This window comes from Entelurus aequoreus, linkage group LG11 (genome assembly GCF_033978785.1).
Source record: "Entelurus aequoreus isolate RoL-2023_Sb linkage group LG11, RoL_Eaeq_v1.1, whole genome shotgun sequence".
Classification (NCBI taxonomy): domain Eukaryota; kingdom Metazoa; phylum Chordata; class Actinopteri; order Syngnathiformes; family Syngnathidae; genus Entelurus; species Entelurus aequoreus.
In genome coordinates, this window is record NC_084741.1 from 42,622,289 (window position 1) to 42,647,992 (window position 25,704).

At 39.4% G+C, this 25,704-nt stretch overlaps 2 protein-coding genes across 2 annotated transcripts; both read right to left on the bottom strand.

Annotated features, from left to right (window-relative positions):
• Positions 1-3,251: 3,251 nt before the first annotated feature.
• gpn2 (GPN-loop GTPase 2) lies at positions 3,252-14,243 on the bottom strand. Its single transcript, XM_062063337.1, has 5 exons — positions 13,569-14,243; positions 13,342-13,498; positions 8,645-8,805; positions 4,786-4,916; positions 3,252-4,604 (listed from the first exon to the last, which is right to left on the bottom strand). The coding sequence occupies exons 1-5, from the start codon at positions 13,986-13,988 to the stop codon at positions 4,523-4,525; spliced, it is 951 nt and encodes a 316-aa protein (XP_061919321.1). The 5' UTR covers positions 13,989-14,243; the 3' UTR covers positions 3,252-4,522.
• Positions 14,244-18,222: 3,979 nt separating this feature from the next.
• On the bottom strand, positions 18,223-24,672 carry gpatch3 (G patch domain containing 3). The gene is made up of 7 exons (XM_062064264.1): positions 24,255-24,672; positions 21,661-22,118; positions 19,298-19,472; positions 19,149-19,208; positions 18,934-19,055; positions 18,720-18,847; positions 18,223-18,571 (listed from the first exon to the last, which is right to left on the bottom strand). The coding sequence occupies exons 1-7, from the start codon at positions 24,661-24,663 to the stop codon at positions 18,388-18,390; spliced, it is 1,536 nt and encodes a 511-aa protein (XP_061920248.1). The 5' UTR covers positions 24,664-24,672; the 3' UTR covers positions 18,223-18,387.
• Between the last annotated feature and the right edge of the window lie 1,032 nt (positions 24,673-25,704).

Consider the following 25,704-nt stretch of genomic DNA (forward strand, 5'->3'; position numbering starts at 1 on the left):
TGGGTTACGGAACGTAAATGAAGTTTTGTTGACGGTTTTTGAATGCATTTTTAAAGTAATTTACAGGTAAAATTGATTGCTCCCATCAGTACAAGTACCTGGGAGTCCACTTGAACAGCAGACTGGACTGGAAGGACAACAGCAAAGCTGTTTATAAGGCATGAGCAGACTCTTTCTACTGAGGAAGCTTAGGTCTTTTAATGTGTGCAGCAAGCTGTCAGAGATCTTTTATCAGTCTGTTGTGGCCAGTGCCCTGTACTTTGCAGTGGTTTGTTGGGGGAGCCGCACCAGCAAAAGGGACTTAAACCGGATTGACAAACTGATCCGGAAAGCCGGGCAAACAATTGGCACGCAGTTGGAGGCGTTTGTGTCAGTGAGAGACAGGACACTGGACAAATTGCTCGCCATCATGGACAATCCTGCCCACCCACTCCACCAGACAATTGAGGGACAGCGGAGCTCATACTCCAACAGGCTCCTTCAGCTTCATTCCCACAGTGTTTGATTCAACAACTCCTTCATTCCGCACTCCATCCAACTATATAATCACTCACCATACAGCAATAGATGATATCTGTCTATTACCTGACCGCTTCTATGTTAGCTACCTCTCTTTGTTTATAATGTATATTTTCTGCTGGATCTACTCTTTATTTTATGCTGCAGCTGTTACATATACTGTAATATTGTACATGGTAATTTGGATTTGTTATATATTTCATATATATTATATTAAAATATAATATATCACTATATATTATATACTGTATATATAGTATGTAAATATTACATGTTATATCTTATATTGCTACTATGGTACATTTTTAGTCTACTTAATAGCTTTTGTTTTCGCTCTCTTTTTGTGCCCTTGTGTGCATTATCCTTTCCATCCTTTGTAACTGAGCTACTGTGTGAAACAATTTCCCTTGTGAATAATTAGTTTGTCTAAGTCCAAGTCTAGCTGCATTGCTAGCCACCGAGAACAAGCCAATTTTTATGTTAGAAAGCACAAAAAAAACGTTTGTCTTCTTGTCCCTCATGATTGTAAATAGGCAAAATTCCAAAATACGTGCAGTCCCCCTTTAAATTGTTTGTGGCCACACATCCAGAATGCTGACGACCGTGGGGGCTAGATTTCTCCTTTCACGATTAGTTTTAGAGTGTATATGCCAGAGAGCCATTGTCCTCTACAGAAGACAATTGATTTTGGTCTATTTATTTGGTCAGTTATAGTAGCACTTTATTTGGGTTATTTTTAAGGAATTTATGCAAAAATATAGTCAAATATCATCTCTATGACAGCACTCTAGTGTTTTTAAGAGTCTTCTGAAAAAATGTCTCTCTTTTTACTGAACTCGCACACCACCATAATAAATAATGAAAAGGAGAGGACATAAAATGGAACCTTGAGGAACACCACTAGTATAACTGAAGTTGAACAAATGACTGACTGCATCTGAAGTAAACAAGCTACAGCAACACCTTAGTTATATCTAACTAAAGGTTTTGACACAATTAACCATAATATGTTAATAAATTAAAACAGTATGGCATCAGAGGGCTGGTCTTGAACTGGGCAAGGAGCGACAAGGCAGCAATGTACAGAGACATCCTGGATGCAAACCAACGCTTCCCATCCAACCTGATGAAGCTTGAGAGGTGCTGCAAAAAGGAATGTGTAAAAAGGAATGGGCAAAACTGTCCAAAGATACAGTGCATCCGGAAATTATTACCAGCGCTTAACTTTCTCCACATTTTGTTACAGCCTTATTCCAAAATGGAATACATTTTTGGCCTCAAAATTCTACACAAAATACCCAATAATGACAATGTGAAAAGTTATTTTTAAAATGTTTGCAAATGTATTAAATCTAAAAAAAAAAACACAAGTACATAAGTATTCACAGTCTTTGCTCAATACTTTGTTGATGCACCTCTGGCAGAAAGTACAGCCTCAAGTCTTTTTGAATACAAAGCCACATGCTTGACACACCTATCTTTGGGCAGTTTCACGCATTCCTCTTTGCAGCACCTCTCAAGCTCCATCAGTTTGGATGGGAAATGTTGGCTTTCATCCAGGATGTCTCTATACATTGCTGCATTCTTCTTAGTCTAGTCAGGGGGGTGACTAAGAACCCGATTGTCACTGTCAGAGCTACAGCATTCCTCTGTGGACAGAGGAGAACCTTCCAGAAGGACAACAACCTCTGCAGCAATCCACCCATTAGGCCTGTATGGTAGGTAGAGTGGCCAGACGGAAGCCACTCTTTTGTAAAAGTTTGTAAACATGTACCTGAAATACTGACAGACCATGAGAAACAAAAGTCTTTGGCATGAATTCCAGGCATCACAGTGTAGCATGGTGGTGGCAGCACCAGGCTGTGGGGATGTTTTTAGCGGCAGGAACTGGGAGACTTGACAGGATAGAGGGAAATATAAATGCATCAATGTACAGAGACATCCTGGATGAATACAAAAGCTTCTCATCAAACCTGATGGAGATTGAGAGGTGCTGCAAAGAGGAATGGGCGCAACTGCCCAAAGATAGGTGTGCCAAGGTTGGGGCATCGTATTCAAAAAGATTTGAGGCCATAATTGCTGCCAAAGGTGCATCAACAAAGTATTGACCAAAGGCTACGAATATTTATGTATGTGATTTTTTCGTTTTTTTCTATTTGCTAAGTTTAAAAAAACAACATTTTTACTTGGTCATTATGGGACATTGTCGGCAGAATTTAGAAGAAAAATTTGTATTTATTCCATTTTGGAATAAGGCTGTAACAAAATGTGGAAAAAGTGAAGCGCTGTGAATACTTTCTGGATGGTAGGTGTGCCAAGCTTGTGGCATCGTATTCAAAAAGACTTGAGCATGTAATTGCTGTCAAATGTGGATCAACAAAGTATTGAGCAAAGGCTGTGAATAATTATGTAATATGTGATTTTTTTGTTTCCAGATGCACTGTATCTAACTAACAGAAAACAATGCGTGAAGCTAGGCAAACACACGTCTACAGCGTTAAATATATCCTGTGGTGTACCCCAGGGATCAATACAGGGACCAAAACTGTTCAATCTCTATATAAATGACATTTGCAAAGTTACAAAGGACTTAAAGTTAGTATGATTTGCAGACAAAACACGTTTTGTTCAGGAGAGAACACACAGAAGCTCATACAAATAAAAGAAGACATTAATATATTAAAGAGATGGTTTGACAAAAACAGATGTTTGCTAAATCTCAGTCAAACTAAAATAATGCTATTTGGCAACAGTAGAAGAGAAAGTCAAACATACAAATAGACGGAGTAGACATTGAAAGAGTAAAATAAATCAAATTTTGGGGTGTAATAACTGATGATAAAATTAACTGGTAATCATATAAAATATACAACATAGGGTGGCAAGAAATACATTAATAATGAATAAAGCACAATATGTACTCGACAAAAAAATCTCTCCATATTCTATACTGCTCGAGAGCGTTACCATATCTGAGTTATTGTGTAGCAAGATGGGGAAATAACTGAAAGAAAGAAAAGAAAAAAAAACAGCTTCATTCCCCAACGGTTACAAAAAAGGTCAGTCAGAATTATACATCCTCAAATCCTTTATTAAATCCAAAATATTAAAATGAATTTGCAAACTTCTATAATTATGTACAAAAATATATAACCTGCTACCCAAGAATGTACAACAAATTATGGAATTTATTAAACTAATAAGTCAAACAACGTACTAATATGATTTACTTTAAGAAACTGTTCAAACTTAGGTGTTTACAAAGTACACATAAGAATAATGAAAAATTTTGAATTGATTGAAAATGAGATCTTATTCGTCTCACTATGTTAATTGTAACTTACTTGTATTTATTTTAGAATTGTATTATTTATGGAGTAAATTGTGTTGAAATTGAGAACAAAATTGAATAAATCTGTTAGTGATTGCTATGCTGGTTCTTCCTACTCATTTTCAACCATGTTGAAAAGAGAAGCTGGCAATGGCGATGTGTCATGTTGTAACTTAATGAATGTTCAAAATAAACTTGAACTATAAACCATATAAAATCACATTGCGAAAAAAAAGTAACTGTCAAAAAGGGAAGTACTTGAAAGGGGTCTCTTGAGAAATCACAAGTTTGGACCCCTGTTCAATGTTTGCTGGCAGGGTTAAAATGTCATTGCAAAGCTCTCTCAATATGTTTGTTGTAGTCCAGGTTCCTCTTTACAACAGCAGTACTCTATTGTTTTTAGTAGTTTGCTGCAAAAATTGTTCATCTCCTAACTTTTGACCTGACAACGGGGGCCGGTATGTGTCATTGCCAAATGTTTTAGGTCATTGAAGTCTACTCTAGCTGTTAAGTGAACATGAATTCATTTTAAAAAGCAAACCACAGGGCTTAACATCCAGAATAAGAAAACATGTGGCGTCATTTAGTTGCAAACTTCTTGTGTCTATTATTTCAATATAGACGTCCAGGTCATATTGAGAGAAGGACCAGCTTTGTGTTGGCATTCAGCAGTCAGCCATTCAAAAGCTCCATCATTTCGTCCTCCACTGTCGTTTCACCCGTTTCAACGTAGCGCTCTTGAACTCCGAGAGTGCTGGGAGTCAGCTCGTTAAGGCTGACATTAAAAGTTTTAAGTGTTTATTTCATTGAGATTACAGCTGCCATTAGGCTGAAATAAGAAAAGCAGTCTTCTTTTTCAGCTCGGTGCCGTAAATTGTGGGGGTTAAACGACATGAGTCATAGTTGAGTCACCAGAGCTGCTAGAAAAAGGATACGAGTCGAACTGGAAGTCTGCCCCCACGGCAGCTGACATCATCGTCTGAAGATTCCTCTCCTCCAGGTCTCCAAAGCAGTAGCCGTTGGCCTTGTCCACTGCCCGCAACACCTGCATCATGCTGTCTTTGTCCTACAGAGGCACAGAATGCTCTCAGCTTTTGGAAGTCCAACGGCCAGTGGGAGGGAAGGATACTACTGACTGACAGATTATGAGTAGAACTGGAACTGTGCACGTCACCACAGTTACAATAGCTCAGAATGCCAATAGCATCCAAAAACCTTGTCAGTCTCACAAAAAAGCCAAAAATAGTGTTCGGTTTTGGACTTTTAAAGCGGTAGAGCTTAAGAACATAGGTAGCCAATGTAACAAGCAGCCATGTATGTGCCCCGTCATTAAGTAAAACATGAACGCAATTACAGTGAAACAGAAATAGTAGCTCGTTGTTCAAAAATCAAACCGGTTGAACAGCCATCATGTTTTATATCGCATGAGACCTCAGCAAATCTCATGTGACTTCAGCTTACCGAGCTCCTAATGCATGGGTTTCCAAAGTGTGGCCAAAAGGCCATTTTTGGCCTGTTCCTTTGTCACCCAAACACTAAGTTTCAGAAAATGACTAGAGTGCGATTTAAAGGTCATGATGCGTTCTAAAAAATGTTGGCCTTTAACATTGATTTGGCCCATTTTAACATTGATTCATACCTAAGATTGATGTTCTCACCTCGAGCAGCTCCCCCTGCACTGCAGCCACTCTTTGAATACTGTTTTACAGTGGTTCTCAGTGAATTCCAGGGACGATGTGGGTTCCTTTAGGGCAGTCTAAATTGACCCTTACAAGGTCTGTAACGCTGACAGTGTTGGGTCCATTTGGTTCCATTTGTGCACTGTGAGAGTTAAGGACATACCTTGAAATTAAATCTTTAAGAAATGCTGCTTTAGGCGGGTCTAATTTTATATTTACAAGTCTGTAACTGACACACATACACACACAAATATTAAAACCAACAGTCTCTTTTTCAAGTGTGAACTGGCAAAGAGAAGAGGCAAATAAATGTTACACAGCTTTGCAACAAATACAGGACAATTATAGACTTATAGCTGCGTAAAAAACAATACATACTAACTGGGAAACTCAAGGAGAAACAGTGAACAAAATTGATTAGTTACCTTCTTTTAGCAAGCAGGAGAATGTTGAGTGGGTTTTAAATGTTGGCGCTGTTGTATGTGAAAGAGTTTGAAACGCCAAGCCTTCTTCTTCTTCTTCTTTTAATGGTAGGTGGCAAGCAACTCTGTGGTGTGCATTACCGTCACCTTCTGAAATGGAGTGTGAATCAAGATAGTACTCTACTCTAAATAATTTTATTCAACCCTGCCTTTATAAAACTGTATGTATTGCTTTGTACACTACATGTTCCAAATGCAATCTTAAAATATCCTCCACTGCTATACAAACCTTCTTTTTCACTAACTTCTTTTTCATTATTTCCCTATCTATTATATTTCCAGTATTCAGTATATGAAATATATTAGATAAGAGGTGGGAGAAATAATCGATTTTTAGGTGCATCGCAATTCGCACATGGGCGATTATTTATTGCATACAATGTAATGCAGACAGTTCTAAAATTTGGCTGACAGCAGCGAGTCACCTCACCGAGAGATCAGACAGGTTACTTATTTTCCAATTTTGCACACATTCCAATGAATTTAATAAAAACGTAATGGGAAATAATTCAACTGTTTATTACAAATGCACTGTCTTTAAAAGTTGCAAGTGATAAATGTTTATTTAGTGAGACGAAAATAAATGTAAAACTGAATTAATATACATAAATTAAAGATTAATCAATAATCAATTTTTTATTAAATCGTAGCTCCTGAATCTTAATCGAATTGACAGGTGCTCAAAGATTTCCACCTCTATTATTAATACATACTATACATTTTCTATTTAATTACAATAATCACACAACTCTGTGTTAGGTTTCCCTATTAATTTCTATGAGCTACATTATTTAGATATGTATGTCATAACCTCATTCTCAGAACGATATCTTCCCTCTTTCCTAGGTCTATTGCCTTCTTTTATTATTCCTACATTCCTCTGGACTTTGTAATACTGCTTACTATTTATTTATTTTTATTCCATTAATTATCCTGCCATTTTTATTGACTTTACCACAGATCTACCACACCATCCATATTTATTTATTGTAAATATTTTTGGAACTATTTCATATATTCCTATGTCCATTTAACTGCCATGCAAATTGCTATTAATTCCCCCGTAAAAAAACAATAACTTGTCACTAATCTTTTTATTCAAAAGTATGTTTTCTTGTGGAATAACTCAAAAATTACATTTATGTTTCTGTAAAAAAAAAGATTGCATGATCTGTGCTTTATGTGGTACACTGTAAATATATGAATAAAAAAGTTTGTATTTACTTGATGTCACATCCGACTCATTAACTATGTGAGACTCAAAAGTGGTGGGCCAGCGTGCGTCTGTTGTCTAAGTGTTCTCTGCGGTACTTAGCCTTTCTCGAAGAAAAATGCCCTATGCTTGCATTGTTTTAGGCTGTTGAAACCATTCAAATCGCAAAAAGGATAAACGTTTCTACAGAGTTCCTTGAGAGGTAATCAAGAAGGGCGAAAGATGTCAAGATTTTACGAAAGACGATAAGAGGCACGCACTCCAGTCCAAAAAGGCGTAGTCGAAGAATGCACGAGTTTGCAGCTAACACTTTGTTAAATGTTTGCGTGATATACTTCTAACATTTAGTATTTCCCACTGAAGTAATATCTTGATGATATTTAATTTCCTTAAAACACATTTTTGCTATTAGTGGTTCGTAAAGCATCAACTGTAGTCTAAATAAAAGAAAGCAAATGTGAGCAAAACCTAAAAAAGTTAAGCTTTTACCAAAAGGCAGCAATCATAAATGAAGCTTTCAGCACATACGGTACTCAATGTTGAGATTTAGGTCCATCCATCCATTTTCTACCGCTTGTCCCTCTCGGAGTCACAGTGGTTCTGAAACCTATCCTAGCTGCATTCGGGCGGAAGGCAGGGTACACCTTGGACAAATCGCCACCTCATCACAGGGCAAACACAGATACACAAACAAACATTCACACACTAGGGCCAATTTAGTGTTATCCCCAGGTGCATGTCTTTAGAGGTGGGAGGAAGCCGGAGTACCTTGGAGGGAACCCACGCAGTCACGGGGAAAACATGCAAACTCCACACAGAAAGACGAACCCAGGACCTCCTAAATGTTAGGCACACGCACTAACCCCTGTGCCACCTTGCTGCTGAGATCTAGTTATGTTTTGATAAAGATAAGAAAAAATAAGTACTCAAAAACGACGCGCATAACAAAGACAACCAAAAAACATTGCTGTAGACGCGAAGTTAAATCATGAATTGCAACCTTACCCAAGCAAAGACAATGCATTTCCTTGACCCAGCCACACACAAAAATGTTGTAGACCTCCATGCTTTTCCAAATTTGTATCTCTTTTGTCGTGTAGAATGACGTCTTGAGCATTAGATGGTTTGACATGTCTGGGAACGCGACCGATGGTTAATACTTGAGATCACTCGACAAATCTTTTTTGATAAAGTATAGTGATATATTCCATTGCATAGTTTGCATTTTTGGCTTGTATCTGCTTAGTGGTAAGAGCTAGGCCTCTTACATCCTCAGATAGGGTGCACTCTGTTTGCTGCAAAGTAGCCATGTTGCCCCATCACTTTGTTTACTTCCGTTCAAAAGTCACATGTCCGAATACAACATATACAACAAAAACACTACATGTTTAACAATGTATAACAAAAAACAGAGGGATACCTGAACATTGAGAGATACAAATGAGACCAGGCTGTAATCTTCTATGACTTCTGCCAGCTTTTCGTTAAGATGGCGAAATTTCTTAAAGAATGGATCCGCTGCCAAGTGGTCCAAGAGATATTTCAGGTCCATGACTTCAGTGTAGAAGTCGAGGTTGAAGGCTGTTCAAGGGTACATAATAAAATAACCATTATTACTACAATAAACTGAATTTAGAGGAAACAGGGCATTGTGGAAAGTTGAACACTCCTGAATTCTACCATTCTCTTTCAAAAACATGCCTGGAAAGTCCCACAACATTGAAAGCATATCACGCAAGACCTCATCAGCAAAGCTCACAAGAACTCAGTTCAACAAGCTTTGACAAGATTAACTTTGTTTTGCTTTTTGATTTGGCTTTCACCAACTCCAAAAAGAAGGACCAGACTTAATAGGTGACGAAATAAGGTTTGGGGTACATTGTTTTAATGTTTTACAGGTATTAGTGGTTCATTTCATTTCACACCTATTGGACAATTAACAGTGTAAAACATTGTTATCAAAATAATTGTCAGCATTATTTTAAGACTAAATTAAACACTAATGTAATTTGTAATTATAGTACATAATAATAATGCAAGTATTCTTTCCAAGTACAATAATGTTTTACTTCTCATTAGTTTTTTTACTATCGTAGTCAGGAGGTCAATAACTTTTAATTATCTTAAATAAGTAAACAAACAATAAAAATAAAATGGACTCTTAAATTTCACTTCAGTAAACATTGAACATTTTGAAATGCAGTTTTCACCAGTTGGGAAAAACTCGGTCAGGTGTTTTGTTTTCTTGTATTTTTTGTTGCAATCACTTGCTAACATATTCAGCATACTTGCTCGTTTATCCATGTTGATAGGCTTATGTTGATCATTCGGTTTGAATCGGAAATATTATCCCACCGGAACATTTGGCTTTGTAATAAAATATGTTAAAATTTTTGTTACTTTTGCTTTTCAGTAGCGACTGGCAATGCTCTGTCTGTGCATCCTGTGTGTTTAAGCTACCGGAGATGAGCGCTGTCTCTCAGCTAATTGTTATGCTGTAAGTTGCAAATAAATATTTGAGTTACAAGCATCCCCGCCATTAGGTGGCGCAAATGTCTCAGTGAACCCTGTAAGAGTTAAAGTAAAACATCTAGTCTTACTCACTAGCACTAGCTTATAGCTAGAGATGGACATAACCCTGATTTTCCAAGTATGGGAAGGAAGATGGTGAGTGTGAAGGACAGTGCTGAAAAGAAGAAGTGGATGATATTCATTTAATTTAAAAAAAAAAACAACAACAAAAACATGACCGAAATGTCTTGCACGTTAACAAAGGCTGTATGATGCTGATAGTTTGACACAGGGAGATTATTTATATTTACTATGTATGTCTTTAGAGCAGTGGTCATCAAACCTTTCGGGCCCAAGATCCCTGGTCTCAGCCATGAAGCAAAACAAATAACATTTTGGCTTTTTCTTCATTGTGCTTCTTGCTGCTTTTCCAGTTTTGCTGGTGGTTTTGTTTTGTGGTTTGTAATGTGCCTAGGGTCAATGACAAAGGATCCATGGGCCACAGATGGCCCCTGTTTATGGCCACTATAGTCTTAGTACTGTAGTATATTTGTTAATCCTATGGTTACATATGGGACACGAGTAGGATTTCCCGATATCAATAATTTGGTACAGGTACAAGTACCAAAATGTATATCAATACTTTTCAAAATAAAGGGAACTACGAAAAATGTATATTGGCTTTACTTTAACAGAAAATCTTAGAATACATAAAACATATGTTTCTTATTGCACTTAAAGAACAATTGTACAAGGTTAAACTATAAATTAAAAGGCATTAAACACATTGGTCGTTTCTTGTTGCACTCAAAGAACAATTTATAATTTTTCATATTGCATATAGTCTGCCATAATCAAGGATTAGGCTAGAATAGAACTAAACATTTATGGTTGCCACTCCTGGTCTTTGCTTTAAGAAAAATACAATTTTAGTAAGTACTAAAAACTAAATTATGGATAAATGCCATGTAGCAGATAAAACCCACATTTGTTACAGATAAAACACAAATTGTAGCAATTTGTTACAATATTCAGTCATTTCACTTGCATTAGTTGACGCTATGACAGGGCGGTCTTAACTCCACTAATATTTGGCATCAAGCCAAGCAGCTGTGTGTGCGTCTACGTATGTACTGTACATGTGAACAACAGAAGAGCTGGTTAACTCATGAGAGTATGTGTGTTTGTGGGAATGTCATCATTGGCGTGGCGAAGTTGTTAGAGTGGCCGTGCCAGCAATCGGAGGGTTGCTGGTTACTGGGGTTCAATCCCCACCTTCTACCATCCTGGCAACGTCCGTTGTGTCCTTGGGCAAGACACTTCACCCTTGCTCCTGATGGGTGCTGGTTAGCGCCTTGCATGGCAGCTCCCGCCATCAGTGTGTGAATGTGTGTGTGAATGGGTGAATGTGGAAATACTGTCAAAGCGCTTTGAGTACCTTGGAGGTAGAAAAGCGCTATACAAGTATAACCCATTTATCATTTATTTATGTTGAATGAGTGACGCCAGTGAGTGGGCAAGTAGAGAGAGCGAGAGAGAGCAGTTCAGTGATAAACGGGTCCGGTTGTGTCCTGCAAAACTAATAATAAAAGCGATTGTCATGAATCGGCGGCCTCGTCATTTTGACCCCAAACCGAAGCTTAGCAGACCCAGGTAAAGGGAAGGGTGCTACCCCCGACGAAAACATCCGCCCTGGAAGTAATGTCTGCCCTGTGCTCCTCGACTACGGTCTGCATAGGAGCCGAACAGAAGGACAGGTGTAACAACTACATTATTACCTGTCACTATTTATAACTCCTTGTCCTACTTATTTTAATGTTTACCTTTGTCTGAAGCAAAGGTGGCAATACTAATCGCCACATTTGGCGACGCTCGTTTTAAACCAGAATTTACAGCGCAGCGCCTCCCTGTTTGAAGCGTCACCTTTATTGTTAGTTTTGAAGCCCAAATACCTTCATATTGCGCTTCATGCACCCTCTTTATTAACCAGTAAATTTGCAGTATTTTGCCGTTCTTCCACTCCACGATGTTAATGCTTGTATGCCCTTTGTTTGTGCGTTTTGACACACTCAACAATAGGGGTATGGGAAAAAATCGATTCGAATTCGAATCGCAATTCTCACGCTGTGCGATTCAGAATCGATTCTCATTTTTAATATTTTTATTTTTTAAATTAATCAATCCAACAAAACAATACACAGCAATACCATAACAATGCAATCCAATTCCAAAACCACACCCAGCAACACTCAGAACTGCAATAAACAGAGCAATTGAGAGGAGACACAAACACCACACAGAACAAACCAAAAGCAGTGAAACAAAAATGAATATTATCAACAACAGTATCAATATTAGTTACAATTTCAACACAGCAGTGATTAAAAATCCCTCATTGACATTATCATTAGACATTTATAAAAAAAAAATAACAATAGTGTCACAGTGGCTTACACTTGCACCGCATCTCATAAGCTTGACAACCCACTGTGTCCAATATTTTCACAGAGATAAAATAAGTCATATTTTTGGTTCATTTAATAGTTAAAACAAATTTACATTATTGCAATCAGTTGATAAAACATTGTCCTTTACAATTATAAAAGCTTTTTACAAAAATCTACTACTCTGCTTGAATGTCAGTAGACTGGGGTGGATCCTGCTGAAATCCTATGTATTGAATGAATAGAGAATCGTTTTGAATCGGGAAAATATCGTTTTTGAATCGAGAATCGCGTTGAATCGAAAAAAATCGATTGTGAATCGAATCGTGACCCCAAAAATCGATATTGAATCGAATCGTGGGACACCCAAAGATTCGCAGCCCTACTCAACAACATGCGCCTCAGCTCTCCAGTCACCGCCGCACAGCGGGCATTCGGATGAAAGAACGGTAGCAGAATTTTTCAAAAGGCAGTATAGTACCAATTTCAATTGATTAGTATCCTGGTACCAACGTACAACCCTAGACGCGAGTCACATGGTTGTCTTACGTCAGCACTGGAAATAGTAAAAAACTGGCGGGTTTTTCCTGTGTGATAAAGAGGGGATAAACGGGGAAGTCCTTCTTCGCTGCCGCTTTATTTTATCATATATTACTGCCTTTACACACTTCAACTTTAACTTTTGTATGCACAATAAATCAACACAAAATCTGCACTATGGAGCAATTTCCACGCCTGACTCCTATATTTCTCGTTAGCTTCCCGTCGCAGGCGAGCGGTGATGATCGTGGTTGAGGAAAGAGTTGTTTGATGTTGGATGCTAGAAAATGGCCGATGCGTTGCAACAGTCAGCCTTGATTTTGCTAGACAAGCGGGTGTCGTGTGTGGCCGTGCTAGGGGGTGCGGGTGTGGCCGCGGTGTCGAGAGCCGCGAGATGTAAAACTGAAGAAAGGTGAGGCGTGCGGGAGTGTTCAGGGGTTAAAATGCTTGCCTGTTGGCGGGTCTGTTGGTTACTCTCTGGGTGGGGGTGTCACTGATGTCATATTAATATTTCGGTCGGCCGATAGAGACCCAAAGATCGACTGGTTAGCGACACCTGCTTCAGAGGTTCCGCTGTACTTTTTGTAAACTCAAAACATATTGTGTCACGTACAAACATTACCTAGTTTTCCATATTGCTCTATCAAGTCCATCTTGGAGAGGATGTTGACATGGGGGAGCTCCACATGCAGCATGGTGGACAATGAGGTGCACAGCACTGAGATGAACTTGGCTGGGTCAGCACAGTAGTGAGAGTCCACAAGGTGCACTGATGTGAGCTGAAATAAGAAAAAAGTAACTATTGATGTGAACTTTAAAATTCAGATTGAGAATGTTTATCACACTTACCCTAAAATTTAATTTCCCCAACAATGAGAACATGTTTTTCACTGAATTCTGGTGCGTGTACAACTCCACCTGTCCAGGGCAATCGAACAAGAAGTAGGAGTCATGGTGCTGCCTCAGCTTGTTTTCCAACCAGTCCATGTTGGCTTCAACATACTCCATGCAGTAAAGCAGGCCGCCATTTGGCCCCAGCTTCAAGGCATCCATCACATCGTCCAAAGTTACTAGCTCGGAGATATCCACAGCGCACTCGTATGGAAGTACTTCATTAGCTGGGTCCATGTTCACCACCACTACGTTGCGTCCTAGCCGTGTGAGGAACTCCTGCATGGCCCGGCAGTAAGTCGTTTTACCCGAACCTGGCGGTCCAATCACCACCTGACCGAAATGAAGCGACGGCGTTGCTGCGGTTTGTTCGGACATCTTGATTAATGTGCTATAAACAGTACATGAAAAGTAGCATCTCTCCACTTTCCCGTACAATTGTATATTTTGTGTCGTTTTACAATACACAACACCAATTATATGATTAATATATAAGCACCGAGTCTGAATAATAATGCAGAACGTTTAGTTCACAAAGTTTAAGACAGTTTATCGCCCGCTGGTCACCTACTGCTGTGTGCGTACATGCCAAACAAGCGCCACTAACTAGCTCACCGGCTAACATTAAATACATCCGGGTTAAGTAAACTTCAGGCTTTCAAAATAAGGTTTTGTTGATTTACTTAAAAATAAACGGATACAAAACTCTAAAGGTGGAAATCTAAGAAGTATAAATGTATCCAGTACAATTGTATTATTTCACGGTATTTCACAGGACACTAAGGAAAGTAAACACTTCTACCTAAAGTCAACGTTGCCCACTGAAATTATTTAGACTTAGACTTTATTAATCCACAAGGGAAATTGTTCCACACAGTAGCTCAATTACAAAGGTTGGAAAGGGTAAGGATGGAAAGGATAATGCAGGTATAAAGTAGACTAAAAATGTTCCATAGTAGCAATATGAAATAACATATATGTAATATTTACATATATATATACAGTATATACTGATATATTATATTATTGCATTATATTTTTATATAATATATACAATATATTACAAATCCCAATTAATATGTACAATATTACAGTATATGAAACAGCTGCAGTAAAAAAAAAAGGCAGCACAAAATAAAGAGTAGGTCCAGCAGAAAATATACATGATAAACAAAGAGAGGTAGCTAACATAGAAGCAGTCAGGTAATAGACAGTTATCATCTATTGTTGTATGGCGAGTGATTATCCAGCTGGATGGAGTGCGGAATGAAGCTAGGAGTTGTTGAATCGAACACTGTGGGAACGAAGCTGAAGTAGCCTGTTGGAGTATGAGCTCCGCTGTCCCTCAATTGTCTGGTGGAGTGGGTGGGCAGGATTGTCCATGATGGCGAGCAATTTGTCCAGTGTCCTCCTGTCCCTCACTGACACAAACGCCTCCAACTGTGTACCAATAGTTTGGCCGGCTTCCCGGATCAGAATCAGAATCAGAAGCACTTTATTAATCCCCGAGTTTGTCAATCCGGTTTAAACTGGTGCTGCTCCCCCAACAAACCACTGCAAAGTACAGGGCACTGGCCCCACCAGACTGAAAAAAGATCTCCAACAGCTTGATGCACACATTAAAAGACCTAAGCTTCCTCAGGAAAAAGAGTCTGCTCATGCCCTTCTTGTATACAGCTTTGCTGTTGTCCTTCCAGTCCAGTCTGCTGTTCAAGTGGACTCCCAGGTACTTGCCCCACTACTGCCACCTCCCGGCCCTGGATGTTGATGGGCTCCACAGGGGTCATTTTCTTCTTGAAGTCAATAACCAACTCCTTGGTCTTGTTCACATTAAGGAGCAGATGGTTCGCCTGTCAGTGATCAGTGTCCTGTACTCCAATTCCTGTCCCTCTCCGATACACCCGACCACAGCAGAGTCAACAGAGTATTGCTGCAGGTGGCAGGACCTGGAACTGTACTGGAAGTCTGAGGTGTACAGGGTGAACAGGAAAAGAGACAGGACAGTCCCCTGTGGAGAACCTACACACAGTATCCGACAGGGAGCTCCCCAGTCGCGCAAACTGGGGCCTATCAGACAAGTAGACTTAGACTTCCTGTTATTGTCATTCAAATTTGAACTTTACAGTACAGATAAGAACAAACTTTCGTTGCATTAGCTTGTTGTAGTGCAGGATAAAAGAGAAATAAGGTGCAGATATAAATAAATAGATTACTGTACAGATAAATATATTGCACTTTTGCATATGCATCCACGTTTATGGATGTATGTTCAGTGTTTCCCATAAACTGCCAAGATACCTGTGGCGGTGGGGGCGTGGCTATGGGCGTGGTCACTATGACATCATCGAGTAATTTGCATAATTTACTACAATGATATGATTTTCTCTAAAAAGGCTAAAAAAATGTATACTTACTAATTAATAATAACAGTTTTGTTTTAAACGTCCATCCATCCATCCATTTTACAATATAATTACAACACTTTATGTACATATTTATATACAGATTTGAACAATAAGTTATTAACTGAAATATATTTATTAATTGTGGTTCTTGCAAAAAATATATCTTATAAAATATAAAAGCTGAAATGTCTCTTAAAGCTCTGCCCCTTTAATTAGTGCATACTAAATAATTTAACTTTAGCCTACTACTACAACCATATTATTTACCAGCAACATAAAGTGAAACAGAGGCAGAGGTGTCCTGCCACAGTCAGTAACAAATAAACACAAAACAGTGGTGGTCAAATACAAATAAGGCAACAAGAGAAGTATCCTACACTTCTCTTTTGTAAAGTAAATGTGAACAGCCTATATGGGCATCTACATCAACTATATTATTTGCCTGAGAAGCTGGACAGGACAAAAAAAAAAAAAAAAAAAAAAATTTGTGGCGGACGTAATTCTTTCGTGGCGGGCCGCCACAAATAAATTAATGTGTGGGAAACACTGATGTTATATTGTTTTTTTTATTCCAGCGAGTTAATCCGTTTTTGGGGGGAATCGAGGGGATTATTATGATGCGTTCAAGAGTCTTATGGCCTGAGGGAAGAAGCTGTTACAGAACCTGGATTTTCTGCTACGGCGGCTGCGGAACCTCTTTCTAGTGTCCAGCAGCGAAAACAGTCCTTGGTGGGGGTGGGAGGAGTCTCTGCAGATTTTCTGAGCCCTGGTCAGGCAGTGGCTTTTTGCAATTTCCTGGATAGGAGGAAGAGCAGTCCGGATCATCTTTTCCACTGTCCTCACCACTCTCTGCAGTGACTTCGTCTGAGGCACTGCAGGCTCCAGTCCAGACAGAGATGCAGTTGGTCAGCGGGCTCTCTATAGTGCCTCTGTAGAATGTGGTGAGAATGGTGGGAGGGAGCTGTGCTCTTGTCACCTGACGCAAAAAGTGTATGAACTACTGAGCTCTTTTTACAAGAGCTCCGGTGTGTAGGGACCAGGTCATATTGTCAGTTATCTGCACCCCCAGGAACTTGATACTGCTTACGATCTCCACTGCTGTGCTGTTGATGAAGAGTTGAGTGTGGCTGGATTGGTGCCTCCTGAAGTCGATGATGATCTCCTTGGTCTTGTCGACGTTCAGGACCAGGTTGTTGGTTCTGCACCAGTCAACCAGATGTTTCACCTCCTCCCTGTAGTCCATGTCGTTGTTGTCCCGGATGAGGCCCACTACTGTTGATTCGTCCGCATACTTCACAATGCGGTTAGTAGTGGACCTGGCGCAGCAGTCATGAGTCATCAATGTGAACAGCAGTAGACTCAGGCCGCAGCCGGTGCTCAGGGAGATGGCACTGTAGGTGTTAATCTCCAGTGGAGGAGTAATTAGTGATGCAGGAGACAATTGATTAACTGACACCCATCCTGAGCAACTTGTCACTCATCAGAATTGGCTGAATGGTGTTAAAGACACTGGAGAAATCAAAGAACATGATCCTCACAGTGGCCCTCACACCATCCAGGTGAGAGTGAGCACGATGCAGCAGGTAGATAACAGCATCATCCACTCCTTAATGGGGCTGATAGCAAAACTGTAGAGGGTCCAGGGGAGGAGCCACCAGACCGGAGTTATAATCTTTTAATTGATTATAACCTGAGTTATAATAAATTTAATTAGTGCTTAAGTTTACAGGTGCATATCAATACATTTGAATATCCTTGAAAAATAAATGTATTTCAGTGATTCATTTTGAAAAGTGATACTTTTATAGATTTACTAAAGAGTGAAATACTTCATGAATGTTTCTTACATTTCTTCTTTATCCATCCATAAATCTACCGCTTGTACCTATCAGGTCGTGGGGGCTGCATATTTTTAATTATCTCCCAAATTCAGTATTGTATAAAATTGCAAAATGATCAATAAGTTCAATATTCTAAACTTTTGCTTTGGGCTCTTAATCTAATCTAAGCAAATGAAGTGCAAAAAACTTCCTGGTCTACTAGTCAGAGTTGAACTCCTGAAACCAAAGAACTTATGCAGTATAAACTAATTTAGTGCGATGCACTCCTATACCTCACCCTTCTCAGTACATTACATATTTCTCAGTAATGCATGTTGGTACAATTCAGTGTGTGTGTCTTGCAAGTAGTGAAAACAATATAGCATATAAAGAGTTTCCCCTCTGGGGATTAATGAACATTTAATAAATATAGTTGTGCATATTTTAATACCTTGAATACAGGTACTATTTATGTTTTAAGTAACAACAAAATACAAATGCATTTTTGTAAAGGGTTTTATACAATTGTATATAAAATTAATTAAAAAAATGTCATCTTTGTGATCGACCGCTGCCACTTGGCTGCCAGCCTCTGTACTTCATGCCGGTATTTGGTTGACGTCTGAGCAAGCTGTCGCCTTTATCCATGTCTTTGGGTTTATCATAGATTGTAGACACAAGAAATTCTTTTCTAGGTCTTTTAGCATTATGTAAATTTAACTTTTCACCGTGATACCTGCAAACACACACAACATCATAATAAGTACACTGACTGGCATAATTAAAAAAAACTATTATACTACAGAAATTATCATTTCTGAAGAGAAATGCCTGAGACCCTCCAACAGCCACAACACACAAGAGAGGGCTGGGAGTAAACTTACCCGAACCCTCGTTTGCAGCGTGGATGTTTGCCTTCATTTTCCAGGGCTTCTGAAATCCCAATTTGACTGCTCCCCAAGCCTTCGCCGTCCTTCCAGCCCTGCTTCTCCATCACACGGCGACCAAAGCCCTAACCGAAATGCACAAGTGAGTAAAACTTGAAAAACTGCCCAACAAAAAAAATGGGGTATGTTTGGGTTGTGACAACTTTCCTACCTTTGTGAACTTTTCAAAACTGCCAATGGCCTGATTGTGTGCCACTCCAGATTCAAGACCTTCTCTTAACCTTTTCTCAAGTCGCATTCGGACATAGTCACGAGCATCCATGTCACCACCGTCTGTTCAAAGTTTAGAAAATGATGTCAAGAGGTCAAGTACACCTTCTTCAACCAAGGTGATCAAAAACTGAATACAGGTATATACCAAAGTACCTTTTTCATAGTAGACACTCATGTCAACATCCCAGTCATCTGTTGTTTGCTCATCAAAATCTAAAACAAGGACAAAAAGAGACCAAAATGTGATTTTTAAATCATATTTTATTTGTAATATAGTTTAAAAAAAGAATTGTTATCCTTACCTCCTTCGTCTTTTTGCCAGTACTGGGCATCAGTGTAGAACACCAAGCCTGACCCACCCTTTTCCCACTTCAACTCAATTTCTTCTTCATACAGCCTCTCTTTGCTTCGCTCTTGGCTCGTGATGTCATCATGCAGCGCTTCATGACGCTCCCACTCCTCACAGAAGTCGTCATCCTACAACCCAAGAGGAATAATTGGGGAGAGTTCAGAACACCACCAATGAGAAAATATTACCGTATGTCACCTGTAAAATTCAGAATAAAAAGCTAAGATGTAGAGTTCTTAAAATGCTGTATAGGTTATAGAGAAGTGGCTGCCTACAGGGCGCTCATGTTCAAACAAGCTGAAAACCCGCCCTTTTCCTGGTCCAACCATGTAAGTATGCCCCTCTAATAAAAACGCATCAAAAGGATAACAATGTTACAAAAGCCAGGTTTAGAAAAGCCTAAGCTTTCACTCACTGGTTCAACAGCATTAAAAAAAATGTAATTCCTTACGTTCTCAAAGATCTCTTTTGTGCACCAGGGATGTAAGAATATACAAATTTCATATCAGTTATTGTGGCCACAATTATCACGGTATTGATGTATGAGATCAAAAAGTACTTATACTTTTTCAAATATTTCAACCATGTTTTTTTCAAATAAACACAATGCTTTCTTCAGCAGAAGAAACATTATTGTTCTGGCTTCTTAAAGGGGAACTGCACTGTTTTTTGGAATTGTACCTATCATTCACAATCCATATCTGAGACAAGCACACAAATGTTTTTTGTTTTTTTTAATCCATTCTAACTCATAAATAAACACCATCAAGACTCAGCAAACAATGGAGGTAATGGGATTATCTCTATTTCGCCTATAAAGCACTCTAAAAGAACATGCATTGTTTTATATACATGGTTTAGGTATGCATATACATAACGTAGTAACAGGCACATCCATAATCTGTAATATTTACGTATTTTGCTCATTTTAAGCATACGGCAGCACATTAATTTCGCAGACTCATCACAACATTTGCTATTAACTTCAACAACAACTACTCCTCATGGCAAACTTAATGATAGACAACTACTACTTTTTAACAAATGATACAGAACCTTATATTTTTGAGCCTGAATATATGGGACATGAGCTATAGGTTTTAGAAGCTGAGTGATAAGCAGATCCAGCAAGTAGCAGTTTTGCTAAGAGCTAAACAAGAAATACAAACCACAAAGATATTAACAAAGTCACTTACTGTACAATGTCTGCTCTCACAGGGATACAGACTGATGGGATATTTACATATTTCCGTTTAGATGAATGATTATTCATAATCCTCACACATATAAAAAAAGTTATAAATGAACACAGGCGCAAACTCTTTTTGAGTCTTTCTTGTGATCTCCGGGTCTAAGTTGATTGCCAAAGTTGACCGACTTCTCGGTTTATGGCAACAACCTTCTACTATACAAACAAGAGGAATGATTTCTAATCTGGAATTAACTTTTTCTAGTTCATACTTGATGCAGCAGCTCTTTTGCTAACTATATCAATAGCTGCATAAGCTAGGTACCTCTCTGCGATCACGGCGGCGCTAAAAGTAGATCTGCGCCGTTAGCGCTTATAATAACAGTATTGCTAATACTTGATTAAAATGCAGGTTATGACATGTAAATGGAGTATTGTTGGCAGTTTTTTTATGTCTTTGTAGAGGGCTTTATGGGCGCAATAGATGGCTCTCATTAGCTGCATTATTAGCCACCTCTCTTACTTGCTGTATATTACAAATTTAGAATGCATAAAAAAAGAAAAACATGTGTGTTCTTGACTTATGTAAGGACTGTGAATGATAGGCAAAATAAAAAAATAAAGTGCACTTCCTCTTTAAGAGCTACGTTATTAGTATTTGAGCATTTGCCTCCTTGTGCAAGACATTTCACCCACCTCTCCCCCGTGCCGCTCACACTCACAACGTAAAACGTGGTTATAGACTGTTGGTTCAAATTGGCAGTCACGTTTTTTAGCTTACTACCATGAATAATTATGGGTTTTCATTGTAACGCGTTGAGTCACTATAAAAAAAACACTAAATAAATCTAATTCATTATTTGTTATGCTTGTTGTTTATACCACAAATTAGTTGAGCACAACTGCTCATTGTAGCCATTTTGCCTCAATTGCTACAATAATTATTATTTAATTAGTTAAATTAAATCCCTCATCAAGTGATTAAAGTAAAATAAATTCCTCATAAGCAATAGATATCAAAATCCAAACAGATTATAGACTAAATTATTATTATACCCCGCCTTAGTTGCAACTTGCAAAACTAAATATAACAGCAGGAAATATACTGAATAAAATATTGAACATACATCATCTGAATTTGATTCAACATCCTTCTCTTCTTCGTCTCCCTGTGGATCATCGCTCTCTGTTGTCTCACAGTCACCAGCCTGCTGCGTCTGTGTTGACATCCGAGCTGCAAAGGCACCCGGCCCCGATATCTCATGCCCACCAGCGGTTAAAACAGTCTCTTCTGTGGCTGGTAGTGTGCAAGTGTCCTGGTACTGGAAAGGCACGTTTCCATAACGACGGTTGGAGCCGGTCTTGGGGAAAGTGAGGCCCAACTTCCGGATGAGGCGTGAAGGGAGGCGACAGGACTGGATGAGCTGCAGGAAGACTTTGACTGGCGTGCCCACGTTTCCATTCTGCATTAGGGCAGGTGGATTGAGCTCCGATAAGCTGTTGAGGTCAGTGATGGTGAAATGCTCGGTTTCGGCCACCCTTTGCCGCTGCTCATACCTCGTCTTATACGGAAATTGCGAATTTTCTGAAAAAAATCAAAATATGTTTCAGTACACTGCAGCAAGTTCCAACACAAAAAAAAGTCATTTTGTTAATTTTTTTGATTTTGTAGTTTGACGTGGTGAAGAACTGAACTACATCATACGGGGACGGCGTGGCGCGGTTGGGAGAGTGGCCGTGTTCCTGGTTCAGTCCCCACCTGCTACCAACCTCGTCACGTCTGTTGTGTCCTTGAGCAAGACACGTCACCCTTGCTCCTGATGGGTTGTGGTTAGGGCCTTGCATGGCAGTTCCCGCCATCCGTGTGTGGATGTGTGTGTGAATGGGTGAATGTGGAAATAGTGTCAAAGCGCTTTGAGTACCTTGAAGGTAGAAAAGCGCTATACAAGTATAACCCATTTACCATCATACTGAGAGTTGGGTGTTATGTTTTGACCCAGCTATGTGAGGCCACCAAAATATTAGAAACAGCTCTGGTGAGATGCAGTGCAGTTCTGTAAATGCATTTTACTCTTTTGGTGACTTAAAAGGAAGATTGCACTTTTTAAAAAACTTTAACTATCATTCACAACCCCTATGTGAGACAGGAAGACAAATGTATTTCTTCTTTCAAACTCTATACTCTCAGCGGTATCCTTGACGGAGCATGGGAGTCTGCCCAAACAGTCTGCATGTGTTTTGTGGACTTGGAAAAGGCATTCGACCGTGTCCCTTGGGAGTACAGTGGAGAGTGCTCAGATAGTATAGGGTATCGGAGAGCCTGAATGTGGCGGTCCGCTCCCTGTATGATCAGTGGTCCGCATTGCTGGCAGTGAGTTTCCAGTGAGGGTTAGACTCCGCCAGGGCTGCCCTTTGTCACCGATTCTGTTTACAACTTTTATGGACAGAATTTCTAGGTGCAAGAAGGGCTTTGAGGGAATCTGGTTTGCTGCAGGAGTAGGTCTCTGCTTTATGCAGGATGATGTGGTCCTGCTGGCTTTATCTGGCCTGGAACTTCAGCTCTCGCTGGGTCTGTTTGCAGCTGAGTGCGAGGAGACTGGGAGGAAAATCAGCACTTCCAAGTCCAAGTCCATGGTTCTCGCCCGAAAAAGGGTGGAATGTCATCTCCGGGTTGGGGAGGAGATCTTGCCCCAAGTGAAGGAGTTCAAGTACCTCAGGGTCTTGTTCACAAGTGAAGGAAGAGTGGATTGTGAGATCGACAGGCAAATTGATGTGGCGTCTGCAGTGATGCGGACTCTGTATCGATCCGTCGTGGTGAAGAAAGAGCTGAGCTGGAAGGCAAAGCTCTCAATTTGCCGGTCGGTCTAAGTCCCTATCCTCAACTATGGTCATGAACTTTGGGTTATGACCGACAGGACAAGATCTGGGGTACAAGCGGCCGAAATGTGTTTTCTCCGTCCATCATGTTATGTGTTTACATAACATGATGGACCGTTTTGTGGGCGGTCTTATTTACGTGGCTCACCTTCGACAGGAAGGGGTTTAGTAGCCCATGAAAGGGAGAGAATCAAGGAACACAACAAATAAGCAGTGTTTGGTCATTTTAACGTGAAATAAATTATACCAATATTTTCTTAATTCATATCTTCTTTAAAAATATATCAATATATCTTACAAACATGATATATCGCCTAACCCTAAGTAACAATTAAAAATAATACAGGTAGAATAGATAACATATTATATAATAACAATACAAGCGGAAGAAAGTGAATGAAGATGGATGGGCTATAATAATAACGTACAATATAATAATTAAAGATCTATAAATAATAAATGCACAAATGAATCGTAAAGTGCCCAAAGTGTAGTGGATACAGTCTGCCTACAAAGCCCTCTAAAAACATCCATTTATATACATGCTGAAAGGAAGTATGTTAAGTAGTAACAGGCCCATTCATGATAACATGTAATATTTATGGTAGTTTGGTCGTTTTAAGCATTCCGGTAATGCGTTTCTTCTTGCTACCTATGTATGTTCTCGTCTCCCATGAGGATTGTGAATGATGGGTATATTAAAAAAAAAATGCAGTTATACTTTAAGATCCAGTTTGTACATAGTTGGGGCATAGCTAGCAAGCAAACAGTCAAAGAAAAGGCAAACCCAAAATGGCCCCCGACCCCCCCTTTAGATACCACTACGTCCATCGGGCTCACTAACCGTTGTGTTGTGAAACCTTCACTCTTTTAACAACACATCTTCCGGACAACCAGCTGCCCTTCGAATCGATCCAATGGTTCCCTCCGTACATCCTGGCGAATCTGTCAGCTTCTTTTCCGTGAGCAGACACGACACAACAGCAAGATTTGACAGTCTCTCTTTTCTTGTCGTTGTTGTTAGCATTAGCAGCTGCCATGTCGCTGCCCGAAGACTTGTAGCCGTCCTCCTCGCTATCCCCACAACCTTGCGGCTCCCTGAGCACCTCTGGTCGGTGGCGATAATGAAAACAGTGGAAGCCGCCGCTTTCTATAAACTGGCTGAAATAATTCCTGAGGTCCGCTGAGTGAAAAGTGACAGGAATGTTGCTAACAACGAAAAACACGGGAGATACGCCATGACAGTCTGCCATTTCTACCGTTATAATATATACAGCGGAAATGACGACAGCTCCAATATCATTACAGGGCGCCTGAACCGGATATGACGCGCACCTTATCAAATCCAAAAAACATAATTTTTGATAACGTTTATTACACATTTTGAAAGTTACAACAAATATGTATATCATATAATTAAAAGTATGCTTTCAATTGGATTTTTGCTGGTATACATTAACATATTTACAGCGGAAATGACGACACCTTAACTGCCATTACAGGGTGCCTGAACCGGATATGACACGCCCCTTATTAAAATACAAAATACATATTTTTTTATAACGTTTATTACACGTTTTGAAAGTTACAACAATTATATCCTATAATTAAAAGTATGCTTTCAATTGGATTTTTGCTGGTGTATAAATATTTTACCACTATTAAAGATAAAGAAAAGTGATTAATGTCTACTGTCTGTCTACTGTACGTGTTCTGTTGTTTACAATCTTCAATGAAAACAAGTACATACAATGTATTTTTGACAATTCTGTGGGAGTGACTTTATTCACATATTACATTTATATGAAAAAGGAATACAAATAAAAACGTACACCTACACATCGAATGTATCACATGAGCAGGGGTGTCAAACTCATTGAGGGCCACATCTCAGTTATGGCTTCCCTCAGAGAGCCGTTTGTAACTGTGAATAATATATATTTTAGCAATATAAATCTACAAGGATTCGCCTCATGATATTATTACACAAGGGGCGGCGTGGCGAAGTTGGTAGAGTGGCCGTGCCAGCAATCGGAGGGTTGCTGGTTACTGGGGTTCAATCCCCACCTTCTACCATCCTAGTCACGTCCGTTGTGTCCTTGGGCAAGACACTTCACCCTTGCTCCTGATGGGTGCTGGTTAGCGCCTTGCATGGCAGCTCCCGCCATGAATGGGTGAATGTAGAAATACTGTCAAAGCGTTTTGAGTACCTTGAAGGTAGAAAAGCGCTATACAAGTGTAACCCATTTATCATTTAATTGCAGATGCATTTGATTATTATAATTTTTTTCGTC